This window comes from Brassica napus, chromosome C7 (genome assembly GCF_020379485.1).
Source record: "Brassica napus cultivar Da-Ae chromosome C7, Da-Ae, whole genome shotgun sequence".
In the NCBI taxonomy this organism is placed as follows: Eukaryota; Viridiplantae; Streptophyta; class Magnoliopsida; order Brassicales; family Brassicaceae; genus Brassica; species Brassica napus.
The window spans coordinates 43738885-43765292 of NC_063450.1; the positions used below are offsets into that span (position 1 = coordinate 43738885).

Below are 26408 nucleotides of genomic sequence, written 5' to 3' on the forward strand. Positions count from 1 at the left end.
CAGAGACTACTATGCCTTTTCATTAAAATTTTGAATACCACTTCCTGTAATGGTTTTTAAAAAACAAGAGACTATTTTATCAATTAAAGACATAGTAAATAGTTTGGACCAATAAAAAAAAGACATAGTAAATATGATACATACAAATTATTAAAACAAACGAAGGCCCATCTCATTTATTAGACTTAAGCCCAATAACTATTAAAAAGGTAAACTCACGTGATATTTTTTAAATGCACGTGACCATCGTCGTCGTCAATCATAATTTTGTCAAAGTACAGAACGACGCAACTCCCACCAGATTCAGACAAAAGGCTAAACATCCGCCACGTCACACTTCATCAAGAACCGCCACGTGTCACCTCCACAACTCTTCGAAAAGAAAAGAGATGACTTTACACTTTACAAAGCATCCCCGCGAATGGCGGCTTCGTCCCTCTCGTCTCCTCTCTCACACCCACTTCGCAGATTCAGCCTCCACCTTAGCCATCTCTCCAAGAAAAAACCCGTTTCTTCTCTGTTCCTCTGCTCCGCCGCGAAAATGAACGGACATATCTACCGTGTTCCTGCCCTCGACGAAGAGGAGATGAACTCCGTCGCCGGTAAAACGTTTGAGAGATACGCATTGCCTTCTTCTTCTTCTGCCGCGAAGAGAAACGGCAAAGGAGTGGCGATTCTCTGGTTTAGAAACGATCTTAGAGTGCTTGACAACGATGCGTTGTACAGAGCTTGGTCTTCCTCTGATACCCTTTTGCCTGTTTACTGTCTCGATCCTCGTCTCTTTCACACTACTCATTACTTCGCCTTCCCTAAGACCGGAGGTTATGATCGTTTTTGTTTGATCTGTTCATTCTATATTTTTTTGGTTTTACATTTTGTTGTGTTGGTAATGTGTTTAGCTTTGAGAGGTGCTTTTCTGATGGAGTGTTTGGCTGATTTGAGAAATAATTTAATTAAAAGAGGACTGAATCTTCTCATAAGGAGTGGTAAACCAGAAGACATTCTTCCTTCTCTTGCCAAAGATTTTGGAGCGCATACAGTTAAGTCTTTTTTTTTTTGTGTGCTTGTATGTTTCTTTAAAATGTTATTTTTTTTAAAAAAAATATGTTTTTAGGTATTGGCTCATAAAGAAACGTGCAGCGAGGAACTTCATGTTGAAAGACTTGTGAGACAAGCTTTGAAAGGGGTTGGAAATGGAACTAAGCTTGAGCTTATCTGGGGAAGCACAATGTACCACAAAGATGATCTTCCGTTTGATGTTCTTGATTTGCCTGATATGTACACTCAGTTTCGTAAGGTGTGATTCTTGTTTTCGTTGGTAGTAACTGGGGATGAAGAGGGCATTTACCTAAGTTCTTGAGTAAACGAGTGTGAGATCAATGAGGAATCATAACGCATGGATGCTTGTTTTCGTTTGCAGTCGGTGGAAGCCAAGTGTATGATCAGAAGCTCCACTCGGGTTCCAATTTCTCTGGGGCCAACACCTTCGGTTGATAACTGGGGAGATGTTCCAACTCTTGGTCAACTTGGAATCGAGCCACAAGAGGTGAGTTTCTCTGAGAACCTCTTTAGAATGAGACGAAGGAAGTAAAAAAAAGAAGCATTCTTTTGTTAGTTGAGTCCCTTATATGTATGTTGAGACAGGTGACCAGAGGAATGAGATTCGTTGGTGGTGAAAGTGCTGGAGTAGGCAGAGTTTTTGAGTACTTCTGGAAGAAGGCAAAGATCATCAAACCCTGAGCTCTCCTGCATCTACTATGACGCTTGTACATGTATAATGTTGTATGTCTTTTTTTTTTTTTTTGCATGCAGGATCTTTTAAAAGTATATAAAGAGACAAGGAACGGAATGTTGGGACCTGATTACTCGACGAAGTTCTCTCCATGGCTTGCCTTTGGGTGTATCTCTCCTCGGTTTATCTACGAAGAGGTCAGATCATTCAAACCTTTATCCAATGTCCCCAAAGCACATAGAAGATTTCACTAACGTGGTAGTTGAAAGTATTTTTCAGGTTCAAAGATATGAAAGAGAAAGAGTAGCAAACAACTCAACCTACTGGTAATGTCTTTTACTCTTTAGTCCTTGGGTTCAAACTTCTCAATTGATTTTATGTTATATATGTTTGCAGGGTGTTGTTTGAGTTAATATGGAGGGATTACTTTAGGTTTCTCTCAATAAAGTGTGGCAACTCCTTGTTCCATCTAGGTAATGTTGCTTACCTGACAAGTCTTAAGTGCTTACCGTGAACTTTAATTAGCATATTTTGTTCATAGGTGGTCCGAGGAATGTGCAAGGTGAATGGAGTCAAGATAAGAAGCTGTTTGAGTCTTGGAGAGATGGCAAGACCGGGTGTGTTTCTGTGATTATATCATTAATATTGTCTCAATGCTAGAGGCTTTAGAGACTAACATTTATAGTGGTTTTTCATGAATTGTTGCATAGGTATCCTATTATAGATGCAAACATGAAGGAGTTATCCACTACAGGTTTCATGTCAAATCGAGGCCGACAGGTATGATTAGTTTCCTTATGTTCAACTTAGCTTATATATTCTCTTTCTTTTTTTTTTTTTGGAATACCAAGAGGTTAGGGGCTAAGCCCGTAATCTCCCAGACCCGAAACCACAATATGTAATATTAGTTTCGTCACATTCGAACCTGGGACCTCTGACTCAACGGCCAGTGTCTTTTCCAGTTGAGCTAATGGCCTCTGGTTATATATTCTTTCTCATGGATGATCGTTCGTTCATTCATTCATTTGCTGTGCAGATTGTTTGTTCGTTTCTTGTGAGGGATATGGGCTTGGACTGGCGGATGGGTGCGGAATGGTTTGAGACATGTCTATTGGACTATGATCCGTGTTCTAACTACGGAAACTGGACCTATGGAGCAGGTACTACACAGGCCAACACATTTTGGTTTATATTATCTATTCTATTAAAATAGCAGTGTGACCCATTGATAAAAGTATGGTCCAACTATTATTTCTTTTATCTTTATCATTATTTAGAATATTATTTATTATGCTTTATGTCATTAGACCTATATTTAAATTACCAATTGAAAAGACCTAAAAAAAATGTAAAACAAAAAATATACCCGCCCTTAAATGATGAAAGACTTTGTTTTTGCCAATTGAAGGAGTTGGAAATGATCCTAGAGAAGACCGGTACTTCAGCATTCCCAAGCAAGTAAGTAACTTATCAACATCCTGATAAACAAGTGATGTCAAGAAGAGACTGGAACTGTGTGTGTGTTTTTGGGTTCAGGCACAGAACTATGATCCAGAAGGAGAATACGTAGCGTTTTGGGTGCAGCAGCTGCGTCGGCTTCCAAAAGAGAAGAGGCATTGGCCAGGGAGATTGATGTATATGGACACAGTTGTGCCACTGAAGCATGGTCATGGTGGTGGTAGTGCTCAAACGTCTCGAGGGTCGAAGTCTAGTGGTGGTGGTGGTTTCAGAGGGAATCACAGCGGGAGACGTTCAAGACACAATGGTCCTTAGATCAACTATTCTTCACAAAAGAGTTTGTATTACATTAAGTAACATATTACACGATTAAAGAAAACATTATGTGAAATTGTGAATGAGTAACTGTAATTGCGCGCGTTTAATCAAACTGAAATAACGACTTTCAACAGAGAATAATGGGTCCGTCTTAGACTGTAATGGGCTTGAAGCCCATTAATAGAGATATGTATATGGGCCCAATTAAAGCATGAGAACCCTAATACGTAGCTTAAGCTCTTCTTTGTCTATCTGCGTCTCTCTCGGAAGGTTTTGATTCCAGGTGCAGTTTGAATCAGGTAATCCACTTACTTAGCTGTTTTTCTTGTGTGCTCGTGTTGATTAGTGTTTACTATGAACCTAGGCTTCTGGTTTTCTCTTAGGCATGCCTGCTCTTCAGTGAACAAAGACTTTAGAAGATTAGGGTTTTACTATGCTTTACAGACTCGTTCTGGGTTTATTCAAAGTTTATGTCTTTCGCAATGTTTAAGCTTAGATCAGATCTTTAGAACAGAACATATCTTATTCGCATAAGACTGTTATGTTTTGTTACTGTTTTTTTTATGTCTCTGTGTGAAAATTGATTAGGGAGAGTGAAACGAAACAAATGTTATGTCTCTAACTGTTTTTTTATCTCTCTATGTGTGAAAAGTGATAATGGAGAGTGAAACGAAACCAACCTTCAGCAAATCAACAGGCCTTCCACGTAAGCGATTCTACAGAGCAAGAGCTCATAGTAACCCACTCAGTGACTCCCACTTCCCCATCCCCATCTCCCCATCTCATGTCGACTTTTCACTTCACTTCCCCAAGTTCGTTGGAACCAACAACGAAGAAGTCTCCAAGAAGGTCGAGTTCGCAGATATCGGATGCGGCTTTGGCGGCCTCCTCATCTCCCTCGCAACGCTCTTCCCTGATACCTTGATGATCGGCATGGAGCTGAGAGACAAAGTGACGGAATACGTCAAGGAACGGATCTTAGCCCTGAGGAAGACGAGCTCGGGGGGACAGTACGAGAACGTCTCTGTCGTTAGGACGAACTCGATGAAGTACATTCCGAATTACTTTGAGAAAGGACAGCTTTCCAAGATGTTTTTCCTCTTCCCCGATCCGCATTTCAAGGAGAAGAATCACAGGAGGAGAGTGATTAGCGTTGATTTGCTTGATGAGTATGCTTACGTTCTTAGAGCTGGTGGGGTTATATATACGATTACCGATGTGGAGGAGCTTGGAGAGTGGATGAGGTCTTGCTTGGAGAAGCATCCTATGTTTGAGTCTTTGACGCATGAGGAGCTTGATTCTGATCCTGTCGTTGAGCTTCTGTGCAGTGCTACTGAGGAAGGGCAGAAAGTTGCTAGGAATGGAGGTCAGACTTTCAGAGCCGTTTTCAGACGCATTGCTTATGTTTCTTGAATTTGATCTCTTGTTCTGTTAGTGAACATCTTATTGTTGTTGTAACACAAGCATCTTTCTTAATTTTTAATTTTTGGGATAGTATTTACAGAAATTTTGAAATTAATGAATCTTTCAAGACAAGAGAATGTGGCCTTATATTAGCATCTTGTTGTTCATGAACCAATCTTTAGAATGAAGTTTTAAAGTGTAATGGCATAAAGCCAAGATGATGCTTGAAAGTGATTCACGTTGTCCTTACAATGAAAGGCTTTTCAAGTTTCTTACAAGAAAGTATATTGGGGAGGAACAGCCATCCTGTGTGCCCCTAAAGCCAAAAACATTCATCAAAACCTGAATGTAACTCTAATCTATGAGGGATTGGAAGAAAACAAATCAATTGAGGCCTCCTTGGATGTTAAAGACGTGAGGCATTCTGTAATCACCTGTCACTTCACCAGCATAGGCTACATAGCTCAAGTGTTCCTTCCTCGTGTCAGATTCTCTATGCATAAGGAGTCAAGATTGATATCTTCAACAATCTAATGGTTTGACCATATTCAAAAGAAACTGAACTTAGCTCAGGCGTCCACATCAGAACAACTACCTGAAAGGCAATGATGATAACCGTGCTCCGTCTCTTGCTTCATGTAGCACATTACTGCTCATGTTCTGTATGCACGTGATTTAGCCTGGTCGGACAAGCAACTCCTCCGCCACTCTTTGTCATTAGCCATTTTTTGTAAGCTAAATACGCCTCGTCTAGCCGCCTCAACTTGGTGTATTTCCTCATAAGTATCCAAAACGGAACATGATCCAGTGTCACACCAGACGCCTGCAGTCTCAACAAAAGCTCTTCTGCCTCCTTCAACCGACCCTTCCAACATAGCCCTCTAATCAGCTCGGTATAAGTAATCAAATCAGGTCGACATCTCCTTTTCATCATTTCATCGTACAACTGAAAAGCCAACTTCAAGTTACCGAATGTACAAGCACCACCTAGTAGCAGATTATACGTAGTAGTATCTGGATAGACACTGGTTGATCGCATTTGATCTTTAAACTCGCATGCATCGATGAATCTTCCTCCTTTCACATACCCATGAATCAAAGCATTGTTTGTGTAAATATTCGGTCTAACGCCGTGAGAAAGCATAAGATTTCGAACAGATAAAGCGCTGCTAGTATCCCCACATCTTCCATAGCCATCAATCACCACGTTCCATAGCAGAACCTCCGGAAGCAGAGAGCTCTTTAGCATGGTCAAAAGAAACTCGTTCGCCCTAGCCACATCTCCGTGGATACATAGACCTTGAATGATGACTTTGTATGAGATCTGATCAGGAGCAACACCAGCTCGTTTCATGGTGCCATGGATACCACATGCCTCATCAAACTTTCCCTCCTTGCACAAGGCGCTTATGAGAGTATTGTAAGTAAAAACATCAGGACTAACTCCTTTCTTCACCATGTCACACATGATCCCATAAGCATCTACCATGTAACCACTCGAACATAAGCCACGGATAAGGACATTGTACACAACCGAATCAGCACGGACGTTCTTCTCCGACATCTCCTTCCAAACCCCAAGGGCTTGAACCACATCCCCACTCTTAAAACAACTATCCATCAGAATGGTGCAAGTGACTATATCCAAGGGCGCATTCGCTTGGCTACTATCTAAAATCTCTTCAAGAAGCTTTGTGTTACCCATAAGGCCTTTCTGGCAAAGCGCATGCACGAGTATGTTGCAAGTCACTCTGTTTGGTTTAACGCCATATTTATTCATAGTGCTGAAGAGATACAGAGCTTTATCTACATTGTTAACACTGCAAAGACCCTTGATGAAAGTGTTGTAAGAGACACAGTTGGGAGAAGGACCCATCTCCCACATCTCTTTAACAAGCCCATCCGCCTTGTCGATGCTACCTAACTTACACAGCCCATTCAAAAGATGATTGTGCGTGACCAAACCTGGGATAAACCCACTCTGCATCAGCTTCTTTCGTAGCCAGAGAGCAGCGTCCAGCTTCCCTTGTAAACAGAGATCCCTCATTATCGACGCGTGGATAGCTATGGATTCGTCGTATCTGAGGCTCTTTGTCCGACATACACTCTCCCTACAAAAAGGGCAGGTCTTAGGCTTCAGTTCGCAAGAAAAAAAACAAAACCATGAAGTGCACTGGTTCAGAACTGAAACCTTAAGGAAGCGAGACGATCCAAACTACTTTTCAAGATAGAATCCAGCGCGTTGAAGTTAGCTTCAGGGTCTCCCTTATGGTCGTCATAACCCTTTTTATCAGAGATCCAATTCTCAGTGGACAAATAAGAATGATCGCTAGGAGTGAACTGAGGACGCTCAATACAAGAAAGACGCATTTCAAAGTCCCTGCAAATCCATAGAGAATCAGTAAACAGACTGTCATGGAAAAAACTAATGAATGAATCAAATAAAAAAGTCACCTTAGGTTGGTGAAAACAGGAGCAAGGATCCTCGAGACATTGTCGAATAAAAAGTCAACGCTTTGGTTGAGTAAGCGAAGTACAGTGATTTGGGAAGACGAAACCTCCCCACAAGAGATGAGAAGCTGCATTTTCAATCGATAAAACAGCAAAAGTTTAACACTTTTTTTTTGTATAAACATAACTGAGGAGAAGCTGCAAAAAAAAAACTTACAGTCATGGATTAATCAGATAAGCAGGGCACTAAAGCTTTCATAAAGAAAACGACTTTCTGATCTGGAAGATGCGTACGAACACAATCGCGATTGGTTTATCGCTCCTTCACCTTATCTCATACGCATCGAGTTAAGAAACACACGATTCATACACACAACGGCTTCTGATCTTAGCTGAAACATAGATTTACATATGTGCATGTATTCGATATATCAGTATAAGGCTTTGCGGGGAAATGATATTCTGAAAAGAATCGAGATTCTGAGTACCTGATCCTGGAGATTGCAGATGACGCCATCAAAATCATGAGCTGAGCTGTTGGTTCTGGGCACGTTTGAGCAAAATTAGGGTTCTTGCTTATGATGGGCCGTAGCCCTTAACGATGGGCTCAGCTATGAATGGGCTTAACATGGCCTCTACATTTTTTTACTTTCGTTTATTTTTACTTTTAATTTGAAACTGCGGTTAACAATCATTGCAAGATTCTTCATTGGTTTCTCAAAAAAAAAAAAAAAATTGTATTTCAAATTTGAGAAACCTAATCCATTTTTATATTTATTAATTTTGTTGTTTTACATTTGTGAAATCTATTTTAACATACAGTTATTTTGACCGTTTTCTCTCCCTGAATGCAAGTATATATACAGTATGTTTAAAATTAATTGTACTTGTGTAACCTGAGAAGGAAATATCATGCAAATTTGTCAAGATATGGACCATTATGCATAGGGTCCAGTGTGGATGTCAAAAGTAAAACCGGAGCTAGTGGAGGTAACTGGATACGGTCTACAATTCTTATGGACCTAAGATAGTCCATTAAGGTCGATATTTTAGAGTTACAAGATAATGTGAGATTTATTTATACAAACAAAAATCGAAAAAAAAAGAAAAAAAAAGAACAATCTTGGGTTTCATGTATACCCGTGTGTAAAGCTCTTATTTCGGAAAATTTACTAGAACATGACTAATTTATAAAAGAATTCGATCATTCCATTTAAAATCAATCGGTCCACTATCAGATGGCTCTGATATCATGTTAAATTTGGATGTATCATGATTTTTAACTCACTTATATACTTGTCATGTTCTAATGAAACTCTTGATGGGAGTTATATATTCTCACACCCTCCTTCGGTATGATATTTCTTTTGACCATTAGTTCGATAATATCCTAGTATATGATTTAGACTGGTCAGATCGATTTTGCGTCAAATCGGTTTAATATCGATCATACCTTTTTTGAGCATGAAAGATTTCGGGTTTGAATTGGATAGCATGTGTTTGGTCTTTCATACCATGTTAAATTCGAAATTATCATGAGATTTCAGTTTAAAATCATCTGGTGATAAATAGAATGACTTAAATCTTTTATATAATAGTCATGTTCCAGTAAAACTCTGAAGAACTTTATGTTCTCACACCCCGAGAAGAGAGAAAGAACAAATCAAAAGCATCAATTGTTTATGGCTAGAATATGCTAATAGATATGAAGACTGCTACACATATTGTTGCATTTCTCTTTCGGCTACATACATTGAGTATATGACCTACCAATTGCTATTATGCTGTATAATAATAATGACTTCATAGTTGTGTCACGCCGCGTGTCAAGTAGTCAACTTGTAAAACAAAAGTAACGCAAGAGGGGAGGGAATCAATCAATCGCAGCTTTTCATGTATTAAACTAATGTTATCCATTTTGGGTAAGACCCCCTTCCCTCATCATCTTGTTCCTCTATATTTCCTCAATTTCCCACTTCCCTAATCACATCTTTGAATTTAATATTAACCGTTTTGCATTAATAATATATAAAAGTTTCCTGTAAAGTTTAGAACCTTGCAATTATATACATATATATAATATTATATACATATATACATATATATAATATATGCATACACATATATGTGTTTTTAGAACTCCTAAGAACAAGTCCATTAATGAGTTTTAACCAAGTATCTCATTAATTAAGTGAAAAGAAAACAGAAAAATTAGAGGAAAATGAGGACAAGTTCTCTGCACCGAGCCTCTAGAACATCTTGCATTAATTATTAGGGCAACTGTCATGTTTTCACTGAGTTAAGGATTTTTTTTCTTTCAACTTATTACTGGGCCACAACGGATCCGGCCCAGTTGGCCTATCAGTCTCATCGCAGGAGGCGCAGATCGAACGCGAGATGCCGAGGAGATTGACGTGAACCATGCAGACCACATGTCCTAGAAGCTCCCGGTAAGTTAATATTAAATTCAAACTAGATCTTGATCCGCGCAACCGCATAGATTTTTGTTTTTAATTCTAAATTGATATATATTATAATATATATGTGTCTATCAATTTTTAAAACATAATAATTTTATGGTATATTTTTTGATTGAATAAATTGTTTCAAACTTTCACATGTATTTGTATCTTCTTCTATATATATATTTTCGGATTATTATTTCATTATTAAAATCGTAACTATATATATAACGATTAGTAAAATATTATTTTATGTTATATTCAAAGATATTGTAACATTTCACAAATTAGAAAGTTTTTAAAAAATTAAACTTTTCGCTTCATAAATGTATATTATCGAGTAAATAATTAAACATTTAGTTTTTGTTTAATTTCTAAAATAGACTATATAGTTTAAAATTTGTTTTCATTGGTTTAAGGTAGTAAAGATTAATCATTGTTAGATAATATGATTTTTGTTATTTAAAAAAAAACTTTATAATTTTAAAAGTTAACATCGATAAATATTTAAATATTTAACATATAGAAGTATAGTATTACAACATTAAATTATATCTATTTAATTTATACTATCTTTAAATCCAATGGATCATCTATTGTTTGAATCCAATTATTGATAGTCCAATAAAAATTTCTGGTATGCCCAAAATTTAAATGATAAGATTAGAGATTAAATGTAACATGACTTTATAGGAATAGGTCCATTAGGTCCATTTTAAAAAAATCACACATGAATCAAGGTTGTGACTTCTGTTTTAATATATAAGATTCAAAGATGTGATTAGGGAGTGGGAAATTGATTTTTAATATTAAAATTAAAATATTAATATTATAATACAATTTGTGTTTTTTAATTAAGTAAAAGATTAATATTAAAATATAAAATTGTGCTTTTTAATTAAAATTGATTTTAATCTTCCCTCACTTCTCATAAGGATTTATAGAAAATCAATTTTAATTAAAAAGCACAAATTGTATTATAATATTAATATTTTATCTGTTTAGAACTTATTTTTTAGAAACAATCCAATAAGAGCTTGTTTAATGGGGGGTTCTTAGGGTGAAGTTTTTAGCGGAATATAAGAACATGTCTATTAACTTTTAACTAAAAAAACTAAGAACCGGTTCTTAAATACTCTAAGTTTATAGACCCGACAAACTCGACAGCTGCTACTCTGTAGGGATATGTTTTTTACTTATAGACCCGACAAACTCGACAGCTGCTACTCTGTAAGTCTGTATCCATTTCTATTGTTTTTGGCGCTAGTTGCTTCTCCTTGGAGGCCTGGTCACGATCAACGTGAATCTCAAGTGTCATTTGTCCCCGTAGAAAAAGAATTATACGTAATTGCATTGTATTGGTCGAAACGTAAAGATGTATATAGAGAAGAGAGCATGTCCATCGGGAGTCCTTAACATAAGGTTCCTAACAAAAGTGAAAAAAAAATTAAATCGAAAAGCCCAAATAAATGAGGAACCGCTGCCTAAACTAGGCTTTTTAGATTTGTTAAGAAGCCCTATCGTGTCGCCTTCTCATTGGACCGCCCATCTATTGCTCTCTCTCTCCTTCGTCGCGAGAAATCAGAAGTTTTTCCTCTTCATTCTCGACTTCTCCTTTTCTCGACATCTCCGTCGTCGCTCTCGAATTTCGTCATCCCTGTCTTGAATCTCGTTGTCTCTCTCTTGAATCTCGTCGGCCCTCTCTCGAACCTGGTTGTCTCTCTCTCAAACCTCGTCATCTCTCTCTCGAACCTCGTCGTCTCTCGCTCGAATTACGTCGGCTCTCTCTCAAATCTGGTCGCCTCTCTCTCGAACCTTCTCGTCTCTCTCTCGAACCTCGTCGTCTCTCTCTCTCGAATCTCGTCTGGAAGATCGTCTTGATCTCTTTATCAGTAAGAAATCATCCTTTTGATTTGATCTTTATGTTACTGATGTCTCGATTTTGGTGTATCTCCCATTCCCTGTTCGTGATCCTCTGTTTTGTCTTCTTCCTCCAGAGGTTATGATGAAGGTCAGAAGATAGAAGCTTCAAAAGAAAGCAAGGATGGAGGGAAGGACGAAACTCATACTAGATGGAAGAAGAAGAAGAAGAAGCAAGATAAGTTCGAACATCCTTTGTCTTTTCAAAAATAACTTTTAAATTAAAACTGATGTCGATGGTGATTTTTTGATAATATTGAGGAAGGTGAAATCTGTTAGATTACTAGTCTTTGTGGTGCTATCTAGATTGTGGTAGTCTCTGTTTTGTATAATGTTTGCGATGGTGGAATGATTGTTTGTGGAAATCGATATGCTTAAGTTCTTACTTATTAGTCTTAATAAAATTGGTTAAGGCTCTGTGGTAGTATCTGAATTGTGCTTCACATGATCACTAGAAGTTGTTTTAGTTTTCTGTTTGAGTGTTTCGTTTATCTCTTTACATAGAACAAGCTTTTAATTATATTTTGTTTGTTGGTTGTGTGAGGGTTGAGGATGTGCGTGGAAGAAAGGCAACGGAATTGTGCTCAACGTACATGATCACATCAAAGCTTTTGTCTTTCATTTCACAGTTGAGAAGAGGTAAAGTAGATTTTCTGTCTAAGTAGATTTTCTTTTAATGGTTGTTAGATATTGATTGCCTGCTTTAGTAAATGGTTGAGAATTAAATGGACTTTTGTTTTGATATTGATTGCGTGCTTTAGGTTATGGTTGTTAGACATTGATTGCGTGATTTACATTTTCTTTGTGTGGTTGTTTGATTTTTAGGTATAGATATTGATTCTCCAACTAAAAAACATTAACAACATTAAACCTTGCTATTAAAACTTCAACAACTAAAAACTTTAACACCTATACAAGTTGACCTTGGCTCGATCCAGAACTTGCCATTAAAACTTCAAAAACTTAAAACTTCTCCAAATCTATTTCCATCTCTTATGGATCCTTATACTCAACATTGTAGCTTTCAAAACTTGTTAAACAGTCAACAACCAAACACTCAACACCCTTATCAGTATGTCCCTCGTGAGCTTTATCAGTTTGTCTCTGCGTCGGATGCCACTATTTTCGGTTCACAATGGACTGAAGATGGCAACGAAGATGCAGAGATCGTGTCTGACCGTAAAGAGAGACGAAAATGGTCACCAACAGAAGATGGGGTGCTGATAAGTGCTTGGTTGAACACCTCCAAAGATCCATTGGTTGGAAATGAGCAGAAAGCAATTGCGTTTTGGAAACGAATTGCTGCTTATTTTGCTGCGAGTCCAAAGCTGGCTGGTTTGCAAAAGAGAGAGACAACACACTGTAAACAAAGGTGGGGGAAAGATTAATGAGGGCATGTGTAATTTTGTTAGGTGTTATGAAGCTGCAACGAAACAGAGATCGAGTGGACAGAACGAGCATGACGTTTTGAAAATGGCTCACGAGATTCACGAGATTTTCTACAATGATTACAAGGTGAAGTTCACACTAGAGCATGCATAGTTGGAGCTTCGCCATGATTAGAATTGGAGTGGAGCTTCTTCAACTAAGGATAAAGTTCATTCAAAAAGAAGAAAGTTGGATGACCAGTCATCAACCTCAGTGCCTGTAAGCCATGGAGATGATGAAGCAATGACTCGGCCAGTAGGTGTTAAAGCAGTAAAGGCAAAAGGAAAAAAGTCAGTGAGCAAGCAAGCGACTTTGGAAGAGGAAGAGAAGCATAGGATGGAGTTTCAAAGCTTTTGGGAGATTAGGCAGAAGGATTTTGCTTTGAAGGCAACTCTTAACAAGCAAAAATTGCTTGAGAGCCTAATTGCCATGACTGAGCCATTAAGTAAACTTGAAATTGCCTTAAAAATAAGCTTATTAATGATATGTTAGTTTGAGTCTTTGGTTGCCAAGTCCGTATGCTGTTTGTGTCTTTAGGTTGTTTGTGTCGAGTCTTTAAGTTAACTGCATTTGCGTCTTTGGTCTCTGAATTTATAATTCAGTCGAGTATGTATGCTTTGGATGTTAATGGTTCTGCTTTTGATGTCTCTGTATTTCATGAATTGAGACTTGTTAATGGATGTTAATGGTGATGTTTTTTTTGTCTCTATATCTGTATTTCATGAATTGATGCGTGCTTTATTTAGTTGGGACTCACCACGTTTTGCTTGTGTATATTGCAGATGGAGCCAAGACGTAAACAACTTGTGACAGAATAAAGCCAATACGTAAACAACTTGTGACACAATAAGCCAAGACAAGCACAACTTGTGACAGAAGGAGCCAAGACCGAAGACATGTGACACAATAAGCCAAGATTTTGTTGTCTCAATTTAAAAAAAAAAAAATTCTCTCTTGAGCTATGTTTTCTATAAGTTGTGTGTCGTCCAACCCATTTGTTTCACAGAAAACACATTTGTTCAAACATATTGTATTTCTCTTATAATCTCACCAATCCGGTTTGGGTTTGTAAGAACAAGTGTCTCATTATTATACTTTGTTTTTTCTCTTTGTTTGTAAGAACAAGTGTCTCCCGTTTATCTCTTATCATCTCACAAATCCAAAATTTCTCTTATCATCTCACCAATCCAAAATTTCAAAACATTTCTAAATTCAAAATTACTTTTCTAAATGGATGCTTCTTCTTCTAATAATTTTGAGGACATGATGGATGAAAAGTTCGATCAAATTTTCGATCAAGAATTCGAAAATCTCCTAATTCGTAATGAAAATCGTCAAGAAGCATCAAGGTAAAAAAAGAAACGAGCTTACATTGAAAGACAACGAGAACAAGGACACATGCAGTTATGGAATGACTATTTTAGCGAAGATGCAACATATCCGTCTCACATGTTTCGACGTCGTTTTAGAATGAACAAGGCCTTGTTCATGCGTATTGTTGATCGAATCTCCGCTGAAATATCATACTTTCAACAAAGAAGAGATGCTACTGGAAGGTTCGGTCACTCTCCGTTACAAAAGGCAACAGCAGCAATTCGTATGATGGCATATGGTTGCCCAGCTGATGCGGTCGACGAATACCTCCGACTTGGTGAAACCACCGCGCTTTTATGCTTGGAACATTTTGTTGAAGGAATCATAAATTTATTTGGAGATGAGTATCTAAAAAGACCCACACCAGAAGATCTTCAACGACTACTCGATATTGGAGAGTTACGCAGATTTTCCGGGATGATAGGAAGCATTGATTGTATGCATTGGGAGTGGAAGAATTGTCCGACCGCATGGAAATGTCAATATACACGTGGATCAGGAAAGCCAACCATTGTTTTCGAGGCTGTAGTTTCACAAGATCTCTGGATATGACATGCGTTTTTTGGACCTCCAGATACATTAAACGATATCAATATTCTTGATCGATCACCGGTTTTTGATGATATATTACAAGGTCGAGCTCCAAGAGTTAATTACATTGTCAACGGACACGAGTACAATTTGGCTTACTATCTCACAGATGATATTTATCCAAAATGAGCTACTTTTGTCCAATCCATTCCACTTCCACAAGGTCCGAAAGCATCCTTATTTACTACACATCAAGAAGCTGTACGTAAAGATGTCGTGCGTGCTTTTGGGGTCTTGCAAGTTCGATTTGCCATTGTCAAAAATCCAGCCCTTTTGTGGGATAAAATAAAAATTGGAAAGATAATGAGAACAAATATCATTCTGCGTAATATGATAGCAGAAGACAAACGAGATGGGTACACTCAGTTTGATATTTTAGTTTTCGCACATCCGGATTCAAACCGAAGTTCATAAGTGGATTTCACGTATTCTACAGATATGCCTTCAAATCTCGGCAATATGATGAGCATTCGGAACCGAGTTCGTGATAAACCAACACATCAACAATTGAAAGCGGATTTGGTTGAGAATATATGGCAAAAAATTGGAACAAATCAAGATTTCAACTAATTGGCTTTTCTCGTTTACGATTTGTATTTGTATTTGTAATATGTTTTTATGTCATTTTTAATAAAAAAAATTATGTATCCTTTTCTTTCAAATCATTCAATCTTAAAATTTTTTTTAAAAAAAATTAATTTTTATGAACCTCTATGAGATTCTCCCAATGGAGGATGAAAAAAATTAAATAGATTAACAAAGGTTCTAAAGCTTTCAAATCACAAAAATAAACACTAATTTAATCTTAAGAATCCATTAGGGACTCTAATGGATGGAGATGGTCTTAGTCACACAGAAGGATAAGGTCGAAACTTGTTTGCTTATGGAGACTCAATTTGCACGCATAACAAACAAAAATATCGACTAAAATAAAGAAATTGGTATGACCGTATGAGTCCATGTGCGTGAACCACTATTAACGTTAGTAGAGACGAAAGTAATATTGGACAGTAGTAGTAACCTGCCAAAAAGATACATTGATCTTCCTCTTCGCTGTACTTCACACGATATTCTATAACAAGATTTGCTTATTTCTCTGTTAATAACGTGTTCAAGATAGCATTTTTCTAACGTGTTAGACGTATACATAATAGAAGTTTGTAGTTTTAGGTTCGTAGAGAAAGAAATAGGTTCTTTCCAACAATACCTCGTATATATAGGGAAACAATCTAGCTAGAAACAGGCAGAAGGTTAAATTAGTAGCAAGTCTGAATGAGTGAGACTGTGAGAGTGGGCTTAATTTGCATGTCCTGCTAAACCGTGGCGTTTTGTTCTTGTCCTATCCGGCTCTTTATATGCTCAGCAGATTATGCAAGTAAAACAACTAAAAGAAGAGAGGATACGATAGGAACATGATGATAATGCACGTAACTAAAAAGCTGAGACATTTAAAAGAGGAAAGCGATGATGAGTGTCAGTGTTAAAATGCGTACAAAGTAGGCCTGGACATTTTAACCTGGATCCGAAGACCCGAATCGGAATCGACCAAAAAATACCTGATCCGGAACCGGACCGAAAATTTACAAGTACTTTTTGGGTCTAAATTTTTTTTACCCGAAAGAACCGGAACCGAAAAGGAACCGACCCGAATAGACCCGGAACCGAAAAGAACCGACCCGAATAGACCCGACCCGATAAGAACCGATTTGTACCCGACTTAAAAACATGTATATCTAAAACTATGATGTTTTTGTGTTCTATTTTATATATATTATTTTATGATTTAGTTGAAATATCTTTTGTTAACAACATTTGTTATTATTTTTTAACAATTTTAAAGTAATATAAAGCTTTAAAATGTAAAATTTAGAATTTTAAAATGTTTTATTTTAATTATTAATAGTTTTATTTAAGTTGTTTTGTAAAATTTTAGATATATATGACAAATATTCAACTAAAGTTGATGGAATTGAGTATATCATGTCCTTTTCAGATCCTAAATACCGAACCCGATATGGACCCGAAAAATTACAGGTATTTTATGGGTATTTTAATTATAGACCTTTAGGACCCGAAAAAATCTGAATCCGAAAAAAACCGGTCCGAACCCGACCCGAAGACCCGAACGCCCATGCCTAGTACAAAGATTTGATTGCCTGACCATAATCTTTTTTGTCGGCCCACTAGTTCCTTAGATTCCTAAAACCGACAACGCTTATTTCAACATATTCCACTTCTTTTCTCCTTTTTCATCGCCTTTATATAATTTTCTGGATTGTTACGTAATATTACATCTGAGTTTATCACCAAGAAATCAACCTGCGATTTATGGTTGATTTGTGTTTTATATGTAACAGAAGGCTAAGAGATGATAATTGACGGTATATAATATTCAAATACACCATATGCATCGGAGATTTGGAGTGGACAGATGCCAACAACAACAGTGCATTTCTGCACTATGTTTTTGCTAAAATATGTATGCTGTGACATTCTAAACCTATGTATCGATTAGGACGGCCAGTGCAAGCAGGCTCGTTCCCTCAATAGCTGGAACTGTCCTATTTGTAAGCCTGAGGGTTTTGTTTTGGCTCGTCAAAACATGCAAGACAACTTATTTGTATATGATGAAAAGAAACAGACAAGAACAGCCAAACTTTTTGTCCACTAATCTTAAATCCCCAAAAATATGAAGCTAAAATCCATGTGGTGGAATCTATATACAAGTGCATCATAAATCTATATAGATGTGCATTAACAGAACTCTATATACAAGTGCATCATAAATATCTAGCTCATTAAAGATGAAATCTTATCCTCTAAAAAATATGTCTTTGTTGTCCAAAAAAAAAATGTCTTTAAGAAGTTGATTTTATACCAATAAACAGTTCCTTTAACTTTGCTAAGCTTCACATGAATAAAAAAATTAACCATTAATAAAAAATATGTATAAATTATACTCATACCGATGCTGGAGTTCTGATCAACACCAAGGCCTTGTTAGTACAATTCGAATCGTCGATTTGAAAGAATGAAATAAAACAAAAAAAAAGGTAAAATATCCCATGGAGAGTTTGCATGAGTAGAAGAGAGCAAAATGTAGCCGAAGGACAACTTGCCAGAATTATGTTCATCACCATCATCATCATCAATATTTTTTATGCATGATGAACAACGCTCCGGCAAGTCATCCTTGGCTGCATTATACTCTACTCCACTTCATGCAATTCTACTCCGTTGGGCACGCATGTCCATCAAGCTTCATATGAGCGTTTGTGATGGTTTTAGGCAGTGGAACGAGAGGAAGTATTTATAAGAGAGAGAGATGCAACTGCACAACGTATCCGGTCAATATAATATGCATTCACATATATGGTGATATAAAATATTCGACAATCAGGTAAAGATTCGTAAAGCAAGTGGCTCTACTGCTCAACATAAAGCCAATAAGTTCAGTTAAAAAAAAAAAAACATAAAGCCAATAATGTTATTATGTCAAAATACTCGGCCTTTTCTCACGGCACGGCCTTTCCACCATCCACTCACAAAATCTTGTACATTTCTCAAAATCTTTATATATCAATCGATTCCGTCAACCTAACTTATTAGATGGTTATTTAGCCTTAATTTATTCGGAGCAGTCAACGAATATAGAGAATACTACTAACATCAACATACATGGCTTGTTCGAGCAGTTCTCTATAGACTTAATTTTAGGTTTCGAATCCAAATTACAATGCTACATCTTTAGAAGAAACCCATTTGTCAATATATTTTCCTGACCTTTGTCCAAAGATATGTGGACAAAACAAAAATCAAAACACATTATTAAGTCCCATAAATAATCTTAAGACCCAATTTTCAGGATCGAATTAACACGTGAATCTTAAGTTTTAAAACTTAGTTATTTGATCTACCCGTATCTCATACTTGGAATTTGTAAACAGTTTTATACTTCATACAGATTAATATCAACACATAAATAAGAATTCAAGAAACCTCATGCAAAGGGGGAGGGTGTATGATGCTGCGCACATTGGTCCCACTGCTTTCAACTAAATAAATATTTTACTCCTTTGGAGAAATATTGGAAGTCAAAAGAATTATTTGCATTAGTGGTGATTGGCTTATATGCTATATAAAAGCAAGAAAATCGTATAACTAGAATATAAAAAAAAATCATGGAAGATATGGATTAGATATTGAAAGCTGTACTTCATTTTACAGATTTCTGCAAACAGAAAAAAAGTTTTAGATATTCATGTATCTAAATGTCTACATTTTATGTGCATATATTGGCAGTTATTCTTACCTTCGTGTTTAAATTTTATAACGCTCGTCAGTTATACATAACCATGTTCGAAAATTTCTGGTGACATAAAATGTAGACATTTAGATACATGACCATTATTTCTAATTTCAATCCTCACATTAATTAAAAACACAATGGAAACAATGGTCTTTTGGTAAAGAAAAACAATGGTCTTTTGGTCAAAAATAATAATTAAAACAATGGTTATAATAAGAAATTTATCCAATAATTATTTATATATAAAGAGGACTTAACTTCAAAGACTGAATTACGGTGGGTCTAGTGACATTCCTTACTGCTCAAAGAATATTGGCATAAATTAACTGGTGTTTTGGTATTAGTGGGTTCGACGATTGGTTGATTGGTCGATAATGATAAAGATCAATAAATATAGTTTTACTTTTAATTCAGAAGATTGGACTACTTATATATATGCATAACATAATACATATGTTTAAAAAAAAATTCATATGTTTAGTTAACGTTGATATAAAAGCAGGAATGGTGAGGCACTAGTATGGATTGCATTAAACGGCTAATATTAAGAATGAACATTCTATCTCAGAACTTTTGACATTTATTATATACATATGTATATAAGATAAAGCTTGTTAAATAAATGGAAAACCAGAAATGGAACCTAAAAGATATGGCGGCCGCCCGCCAACAATGCACCGATCTTATCTCCTTGCATGTATATTGGTCGGGTCATATAATATCTAAGCTTCGAAGCAAAGAAAAAAAAATTGAAACGACTTTTTCATCATTTGCTAGGGAAGTGATTTGTTGTTTTAACTTGTTAATTATTTCGTGAGTCGTTTATATGGACAATTTTATATCTACAACATATCCAATAATTTGACAAATTACATGAAGCATATTTCTTTTCGCTAAACCTTTACTCGTTAGCTAAACTTCACAAGTGCTCTGGCATATTTGAATTACACGAAACATATTTTCTTCTAGGCTAAATATTTCATGTGAAAACAAATAATGATTTTCTTCTTCTTCTGGAGATCCCATGCATCTCTAGTACGTAAATACGTACACCTTTACACAAGCTTTCATCAGAGAAACAAGTGCTGAAAGGTTTCAAAAATACACTCCGGACCACCTATTTTGGCCAGTGCAGAATAAATCCTCTCTTCATATTGTATCTTCCTGTTCTTTTTTTCTGATTCCTGACCAAAATCTCATGGTCAAAATATTGATATGAGCATGAAAGAGTTTTTAGCTTTTTTTTAGGTACAAAAAAAAAAAGAGTTTTTTAGCTTAAACTTTTTAGCTTTTTATTCTACAACTTAAATTTTAGTTATCTATTTAACTGAAGATTTTTCGTCTTATCTTCTATCAAAATCCGATATAAATTTCCCCAATAATGTACTTCTTTTTATGTTATTAGTACAATTCCTTTTAACGGGTAGATGCAATCTTGAATTCAAAAAAAAAAGAAAAAGAAGAAGAATGAAACAGTGTTTGTTCACTATATTTTGTAGAAGGTGGAGTAACATATATGTAGTCACGGAGCAGAGGAGGGTTTGAAAGCATCATCTGCATGCAAGGAGAATCGTTACAAAAGGGGCTTCCATATTTTTTTTTCAAGTTTCAACTTCGATATCTATGAAATTTTTATGGTCTTTATTTTGCGCCAATTTATAGTCATGTTCAGTACTCTGCGTCACAAGATGGGCAATACGTATTCACCAATGTCTTCTTTTTTTTATTCACCAATGTCTTGTAACGATAATGTCTAAAGATAAACAATTATTTATGTTATAAAGAGACTAATTAAAACTCAATAAGACTACTAAATACCATCAACAAAATCGGCCAAACAATCTCTTTGTTGAAAGGCCAGCACCCTATCTGAAGTGTCATAGCCAACTACATAATCAACAAGTCCTGATGCTCCAAGCACATTCTTCTCCTCATCCTCCATGGTCGATCTGACCAAAGCCGTGCAGAAAGAAGAAGGGCTATCTCGGAGATAAAGTCCTTTGTTTGAGATCGTGAAGTTAAACCCTTGTAAATGTAAAGTGACTATGGGTAATGACTCTATCTCTAAGCCAACCTCGGTTGTGAAACACATTAGTTCGTTCACTTCATATGCAACCGTTGGTCCAATCAGCGTCATTAGCTCTTCCTTCACCTTCTCGTAGAGTGATGCCTCTAGACGCGTATAGTACGTGCCAATGTCTACTGCTATTGTACTAGTCTCGTTGCTTCTCATTCTAGTTAAAAAAATTGTTCGTGAAAACATATAATTGACAGTTAGAAAAAAAAAGAGGCTTTGGTAGTCTCAAATTGTTAACATCCGCGTTAGCGTTTTATGTATACTCTAAATAAAGTTTATAAGAATAACTTCTTCTTTTTTGGTAAAACATGTGTTTGTATAATAATTATAAAAATAATGCAGGATTTATATGAAAAGCAACAAAAAAAATTGAAACCTAAATATATAGTGGTTTCCACAAGTAAATATCACAAGATTATTAAATGAGAAGAGGGTATATTGCATTTTAAATATACAACTAGGTTGTAAATGTTCCAGTATACCACAAACTTTAGGTTTAGCTAGGTTATGTAAAATACTAAAATGGTATACATGATCTAGGTTGTTTTTTTTTTTTTGTAAAAATAATTTGTTGACAAATGTTAGTAAACAATGAATAAATTCTTAGAAATCTACCGTGTTTTTTTTTTGCAACCAAGATCCAAAAATGCCACAAAATATAACCAAAATATGTTCATACCTCTGTTCCTCAAGACTGATCCCGAGGAGAGGAATGTGATACGAGTAAGAGTTCGTCTCCATCGTATCTAACATCGGAACCAACATCATATCGCCGCCGAACTCAGCCGCTGATCCTAGACGAATGTAGTTACGCGAGCCGGCGGAGGAAGGCCATAAACAGTGAGAAAATCTGGTGACGCGAAGCTGAGAAAGAAGCGAGAAATGATGAGTGGTTAGACTCACTCTCCCGTCAACGCCGCCACCGTCGTCCTCCGGCGTCACACGATTGCTAGTCCCGCAGCCAAAGACAAACCCACGAACTATGGAGAGAGAGTTTTCTTGGTCGGTGATGGAAGAAGTCAACTGGAGGGTGTCGGAAACGAGGTAGCCAGCGCTGAAAGAAGAGACATCGTAGCGACAGGAGTTGGAAGGAGTGCAAAGAAGAGACAGAGAGGATGTTGTCGTTGTTGTTGTGTTATCATGGGTAGTGGCATTAGGGGAGAGGAGAGGACATAGAGAAGAGTTGGTGCAGGAGATTGGTGAGAAAGTTGTTGAAGATTTGCCGTCGTAGCGTCGGGTTGTGTCGGAGATGGAGCATTGGTGTTCATCATCATCGCAAGGGTCGCATTCGAGGAATGTGAGATGTGTAGAAGAGTCTAGCTTGAGGTTGAAGTTTCGCGTTGGGGTTCCTATGGTGATCTCAACGTAGAGATTGGACTCGAAGGGTAAGAAGAAACCGTTTGGTTGTTGTTCATTCGAGAAATCATCTTCAAAGCTAGAGTTATGAGTAAGTAGAGTGAAGAGGAGAAGTAGAAGGAGAAGGAGAAGGTGTGGAATTGATGAAACCATGATTTTTTAAGGCTAATTCAACTTTTTGTATAGTTTAATGCTTCCAAAAGTGAGTTATTACCTACATTTTATATGACTTATGAAATGCTATCTGTGGAATTGTAATTGATTTCTTTTAGGTTATCATATGATAATTCTTAATTACTTAACTGCACACAATTTTTTAGCAGTAAGTGTTGCACTGCATGGATTGGATTAGTGGTTAATATGTTAACCGGGTTATACGGTTACAAATATTTAATTGCCTAGTTTTTCACAACTGTAGCTAATTTTATTAATCTGACTAACATCCAAGTACTTTCAATTCTAAGAAATGAAACTATAAATTAAAAAGTTTAATTGTGTTTTAATTTTCAGTTCATAACTTGATATATTTTAGATCTCTAACCATATACACAACATGGTAATAACGAAATGAATCAGTGACATATATAGTATAGCACTTTTTATCAAAAAAGTTAGGGAGAATTGCCAAGGGTGACTCAAAACTTGGAGTAAAACCCAAAACAATACCCTAACTTGGGTCAAAGGCAAAAGTAACCTAAAAGGCTATTGAAATTACAACTATCCCCTTGTGACCAAACAAAAAAACGGAATTCTTTTTACGTTTCTACCCCTCGCAAGTCGTCTGTTTAGACGACTTGAAAATAAGTCGTCCAGACGACTTAACTTAAAGTCGTCTGGACAGTTAGTCTTAAACATAATTTAAAAATTTTGTAAAAAATATTTTGATAAGTGAAAAATGGGAATTATGTAATTAACATATGTCTTAGGAGGTATAAATTAAGATATAACAAATTTCAATTGTTTTCAGCATAGATGAGTGAAAGTAGTGAGTCATGATATTCTTAAGTTTATGTTTCATCAACATATGTTGTAGTATTGTATGTGTTCTTAGGGTTAGATTTTGGAAAGCATTAAAACCGTTTTTGAAAATTTTTAAAATTACTTATGCGTGTTCATTTCTGTGTATAGTAAACACTATTTAAGTATAATTTGATTTTATAACGTGGTTAGTTAGTTAATCTAGTCATTTTAGTTTAGGGGTTCATTTTAGGGTCTAGGACGACTTAATATTTTGTCGTCTGAAAACAGACGACTAAATATTAAGTCGTCTGTTGTACATTATCAGCCAGAATAAGTCGTCTAAACCGGACCAAACCTTAAAGTTTACCAATGTAATTTTAAAGCTAACCGGATTATTTACCCAATATATAAGGTGATTTTTTTTTTTGTTTCATTTTTCGCGATATTCAGAAACCCTAACAGTTCTCTCTCAAAGGCGATTTCGAATTCCCACGATTTCCGAACAAACCATCGTTCTCAACATCGGCTATCTATCTCACTTCATTCTCACCGTTGTCGCCGCAGCTTCTTCTAACCCTAGCGCCGCCGATTCCTCTAAACCCTAGCGCCGCCGATTCCTCTAAACCCTAGCGCCGCCGCTTCCACTATTTCCGAACAAACCGTCGCCCTCGCCACCGTGGTCACCAACGTTCTAAACACTAGCGCCGCCGCTTCTTCTAAACCCTAGCGCCGCCGCTTCTTCTCTGTAAACCTTAGCGCCGTTTCTCTGTAAACCCTAACGCCGCTAAGTCATCAATCTCGAGGAAAAGATGAACATAAAACGTTGTCTCTATCAATTTACTCATTCTCACCGTTTCACGTTTATTTTTTCAGATCTATAACCGCAATGACGAGTACTCCAACTCCTTCTGCGACTGGAAGACTTGTAAGTAATTTAAGTCGTCTGGAAAGTCTTCCAACTGGACGACTTAGTAGATGACTTAAATATAAGTCGTCCATTTGGAAGACTTTCCAGACGACTTAATTATAAGTCGTCTACTAAGTCGTCTGGACTTATATCGTTGTCTTTGATTATTTTGCAGACAAAAAGGATGGATATTCCAGAACTCCCCCGTAGGTTATACACATCAGGGGAAGAACCAGAAGCCCACAATAGCATTTCGTATCATACGGATAACAGCAAGTTGCATACTGCTCTTAGGAAAGCTCTTACTGATGACGAATTTGAAGAGCTCAAGGAGTCGAGTTTGGGAGTTTTCATCAAGTTCAAGGAGCAGGGATTTGGTTGGGCTTCAAGGCTGGTTCACTACATGCTCAGTTTCAAGCTGGACATTAAGAAGAAGTATGAGATGTGGTCTCTCGTTGGTCCAGAACCTTTGAGGTTTTCACTGTTAGAGTTTGAAAACCTCACTGGTCTAAACTGCGAGTACATCGAGGACCTTGAGACACCAAAATGTGACGTTACCCCAGAGATGGTTTCTTTCTGGGGGATGCTGGGAGTTCATCTGGAAGCTGGGCCAACTACTGATCAGATAATAGCAGCACTGCAGAGATGCGGGGATTGGTCCAGGGAAGATCGCAAGCGGCTCGCGTACCTCTCCATCTTCACTGGATTCATTGAAGGGAGAAAGTTTTCAACCGCTACACGATCTACTCTGGCAAGGCTAGTGATGGATTTAGAACGGTTTGAGAATTATCCATGGGGGAGAGTCGCATTTAAGGTGCTGATGGACTCTTTGTGGAACAAAGAAATTGCTGGCTGTTACACCGTGGATGGGTTTATACAAGTTCTTCAGGTCTGGACGTACACAGCTATGCCGGAATTGGGTGCTAGTATTGGTGGTCCCAGAGCAGACAGTCCGTCTCCACCGATACTGGCTTACGAGGGCAGCAGAGGCCGCAGATCAATGAAAGCTGCTATCTTGAGTCAGGTATTTACTTCAATCCAAAAGACTGCGCAGACGACTTATTATAAGTCGTCTGGAAGGTCGTCCAGCTGGACGACTTATCGGACGACTTAATTAAGTCGTCTGGAAAGTCTTCCATCTGGACGACTTATTAGACGACTTATTATAAGTCGTCTGGAAAGTCTTCCATCTGGACGACTTATTAGACGACTTATTATAAGTCGTCTGGAAGGTCTTCCAGCTGGACGACATAGTAGACGACTTATAATTAAGTCGTCTATTTAGTATTTTTTTTCAAATATCTAACTCGATTCTTCTATTTACTGCAGACCCGCGTGATCAACTTTGTTGAGAAGGACATTAGTGAAATGTGGCCAAAATGGGACTCTGAGGTTGAGGACCTGCCCGCGGAGAACATCATTAAAGTCATGTATGAGCGGAGACCGTGGAAGTGGACCATGGATTGCTGGGAAGTCACTGGTACTAAGGTCAATACAAAACCTAAGGTTGTGACTCCATCAAAGAAGGCCAAAGAGATGGTTGTGTTGGAGGAGGAGGAGGAGGAGGAGGAAGACAATCCAAGACCTCGGAAGAAAGCTCGTAAAGAGGCTCCTAAAGTGGCTAGTGAAGAGGCTAGAGAAGAGGCTAGAGGGGTGACCAG

General features: G+C 37.1%; 4 protein-coding genes and 2 long non-coding RNA genes across 9 annotated transcripts; 3 read left to right on the plus strand and 3 right to left on the minus strand.

Annotated features, from left to right (window-relative positions):
• Window positions 1-391: 391 nt before the first annotated feature.
• Window positions 392-3588, plus strand: LOC106381064 (cryptochrome DASH, chloroplastic/mitochondrial). Its single transcript, XM_013820961.3, has 13 exons — window positions 392-821; window positions 900-1039; window positions 1115-1297; window positions 1421-1546; window positions 1645-1719; window positions 1813-1929; window positions 2012-2058; window positions 2129-2205; window positions 2274-2349; window positions 2443-2512; window positions 2769-2892; window positions 3141-3190; window positions 3269-3588. Exons 1-13 carry the CDS (start codon window positions 422-424, stop codon window positions 3503-3505), a joined length of 1722 nt encoding a protein of 573 aa, XP_013676415.1. The 5' UTR covers window positions 392-421; the 3' UTR covers window positions 3506-3588.
• On the plus strand, window positions 3582-5044 carry LOC106381159 (tRNA (guanine-N(7)-)-methyltransferase). Its single transcript, XM_013821058.3, has 2 exons — window positions 3582-3807; window positions 4161-5044. The coding sequence occupies exon 2, from the start codon at window positions 4166-4168 to the stop codon at window positions 4919-4921; it is 756 nt and encodes a 251-aa protein (XP_013676512.1). The 5' UTR covers window positions 3582-3807; window positions 4161-4165; the 3' UTR covers window positions 4922-5044.
• A 57-nt stretch (window positions 5045-5101) lies between these two features.
• Window positions 5102-7967, minus strand: LOC106380819 (pentatricopeptide repeat-containing protein At5g24830). Of its 4 annotated transcripts, none has more exons than XR_001276459.3 (5): window positions 7581-7845; window positions 7367-7491; window positions 7104-7292; window positions 5508-7023; window positions 5102-5405 (listed from the first exon to the last, which is right to left on the minus strand). XR_001276459.3 is itself a non-coding variant. In XM_013820757.3 (5 exons), the coding sequence occupies exons 2-5, from the start codon at window positions 7584-7586 to the stop codon at window positions 5559-5561; spliced, it is 1785 nt and encodes a 594-aa protein (XP_013676211.1). In that variant the 5' UTR covers window positions 7587-7755; window positions 7852-7967; the 3' UTR covers window positions 5102-5558. The 4 variants fall into 4 exon arrangements, 3 of the variants coding, with proteins under 3 accessions (XP_013676211.1, XP_013676150.1, XP_013676279.1); XM_013820757.3 differs by adding an exon at window positions 7852-7967 and having other exon boundaries at window positions 5102-7023; window positions 7581-7755; XM_013820696.3 differs by having other exon boundaries at window positions 5102-7023; window positions 7581-7884.
• Window positions 7968-10500: 2533 nt separating this feature from the next.
• LOC125589663 lies at window positions 10501-14245 on the plus strand. Its single transcript, XR_007325836.1, has 2 exons — window positions 10501-12384; window positions 13956-14245. It is a non-coding gene; the product is annotated as an uncharacterized LOC125589663 (long non-coding RNA).
• On the minus strand, window positions 13755-16860 carry LOC125589661. The gene is made up of 2 exons (XR_007325835.1): window positions 16160-16860; window positions 13755-15408 (listed from the first exon to the last, which is right to left on the minus strand). It is a non-coding gene; the product is annotated as an uncharacterized LOC125589661 (long non-coding RNA).
• A 647-nt stretch (window positions 16861-17507) lies between these two features.
• Window positions 17508-23476, minus strand: LOC106371816 (probable aspartic protease At2g35615). Its single transcript, XM_013811923.3, has 2 exons — window positions 22204-23476; window positions 17508-21681 (listed from the first exon to the last, which is right to left on the minus strand). Exons 1-2 carry the CDS (start codon window positions 23031-23033, stop codon window positions 21258-21260), a joined length of 1254 nt encoding a protein of 417 aa, XP_013667377.1. The 5' UTR covers window positions 23034-23476; the 3' UTR covers window positions 17508-21257.
• Between the last annotated feature and the right edge of the window lie 2932 nt (window positions 23477-26408).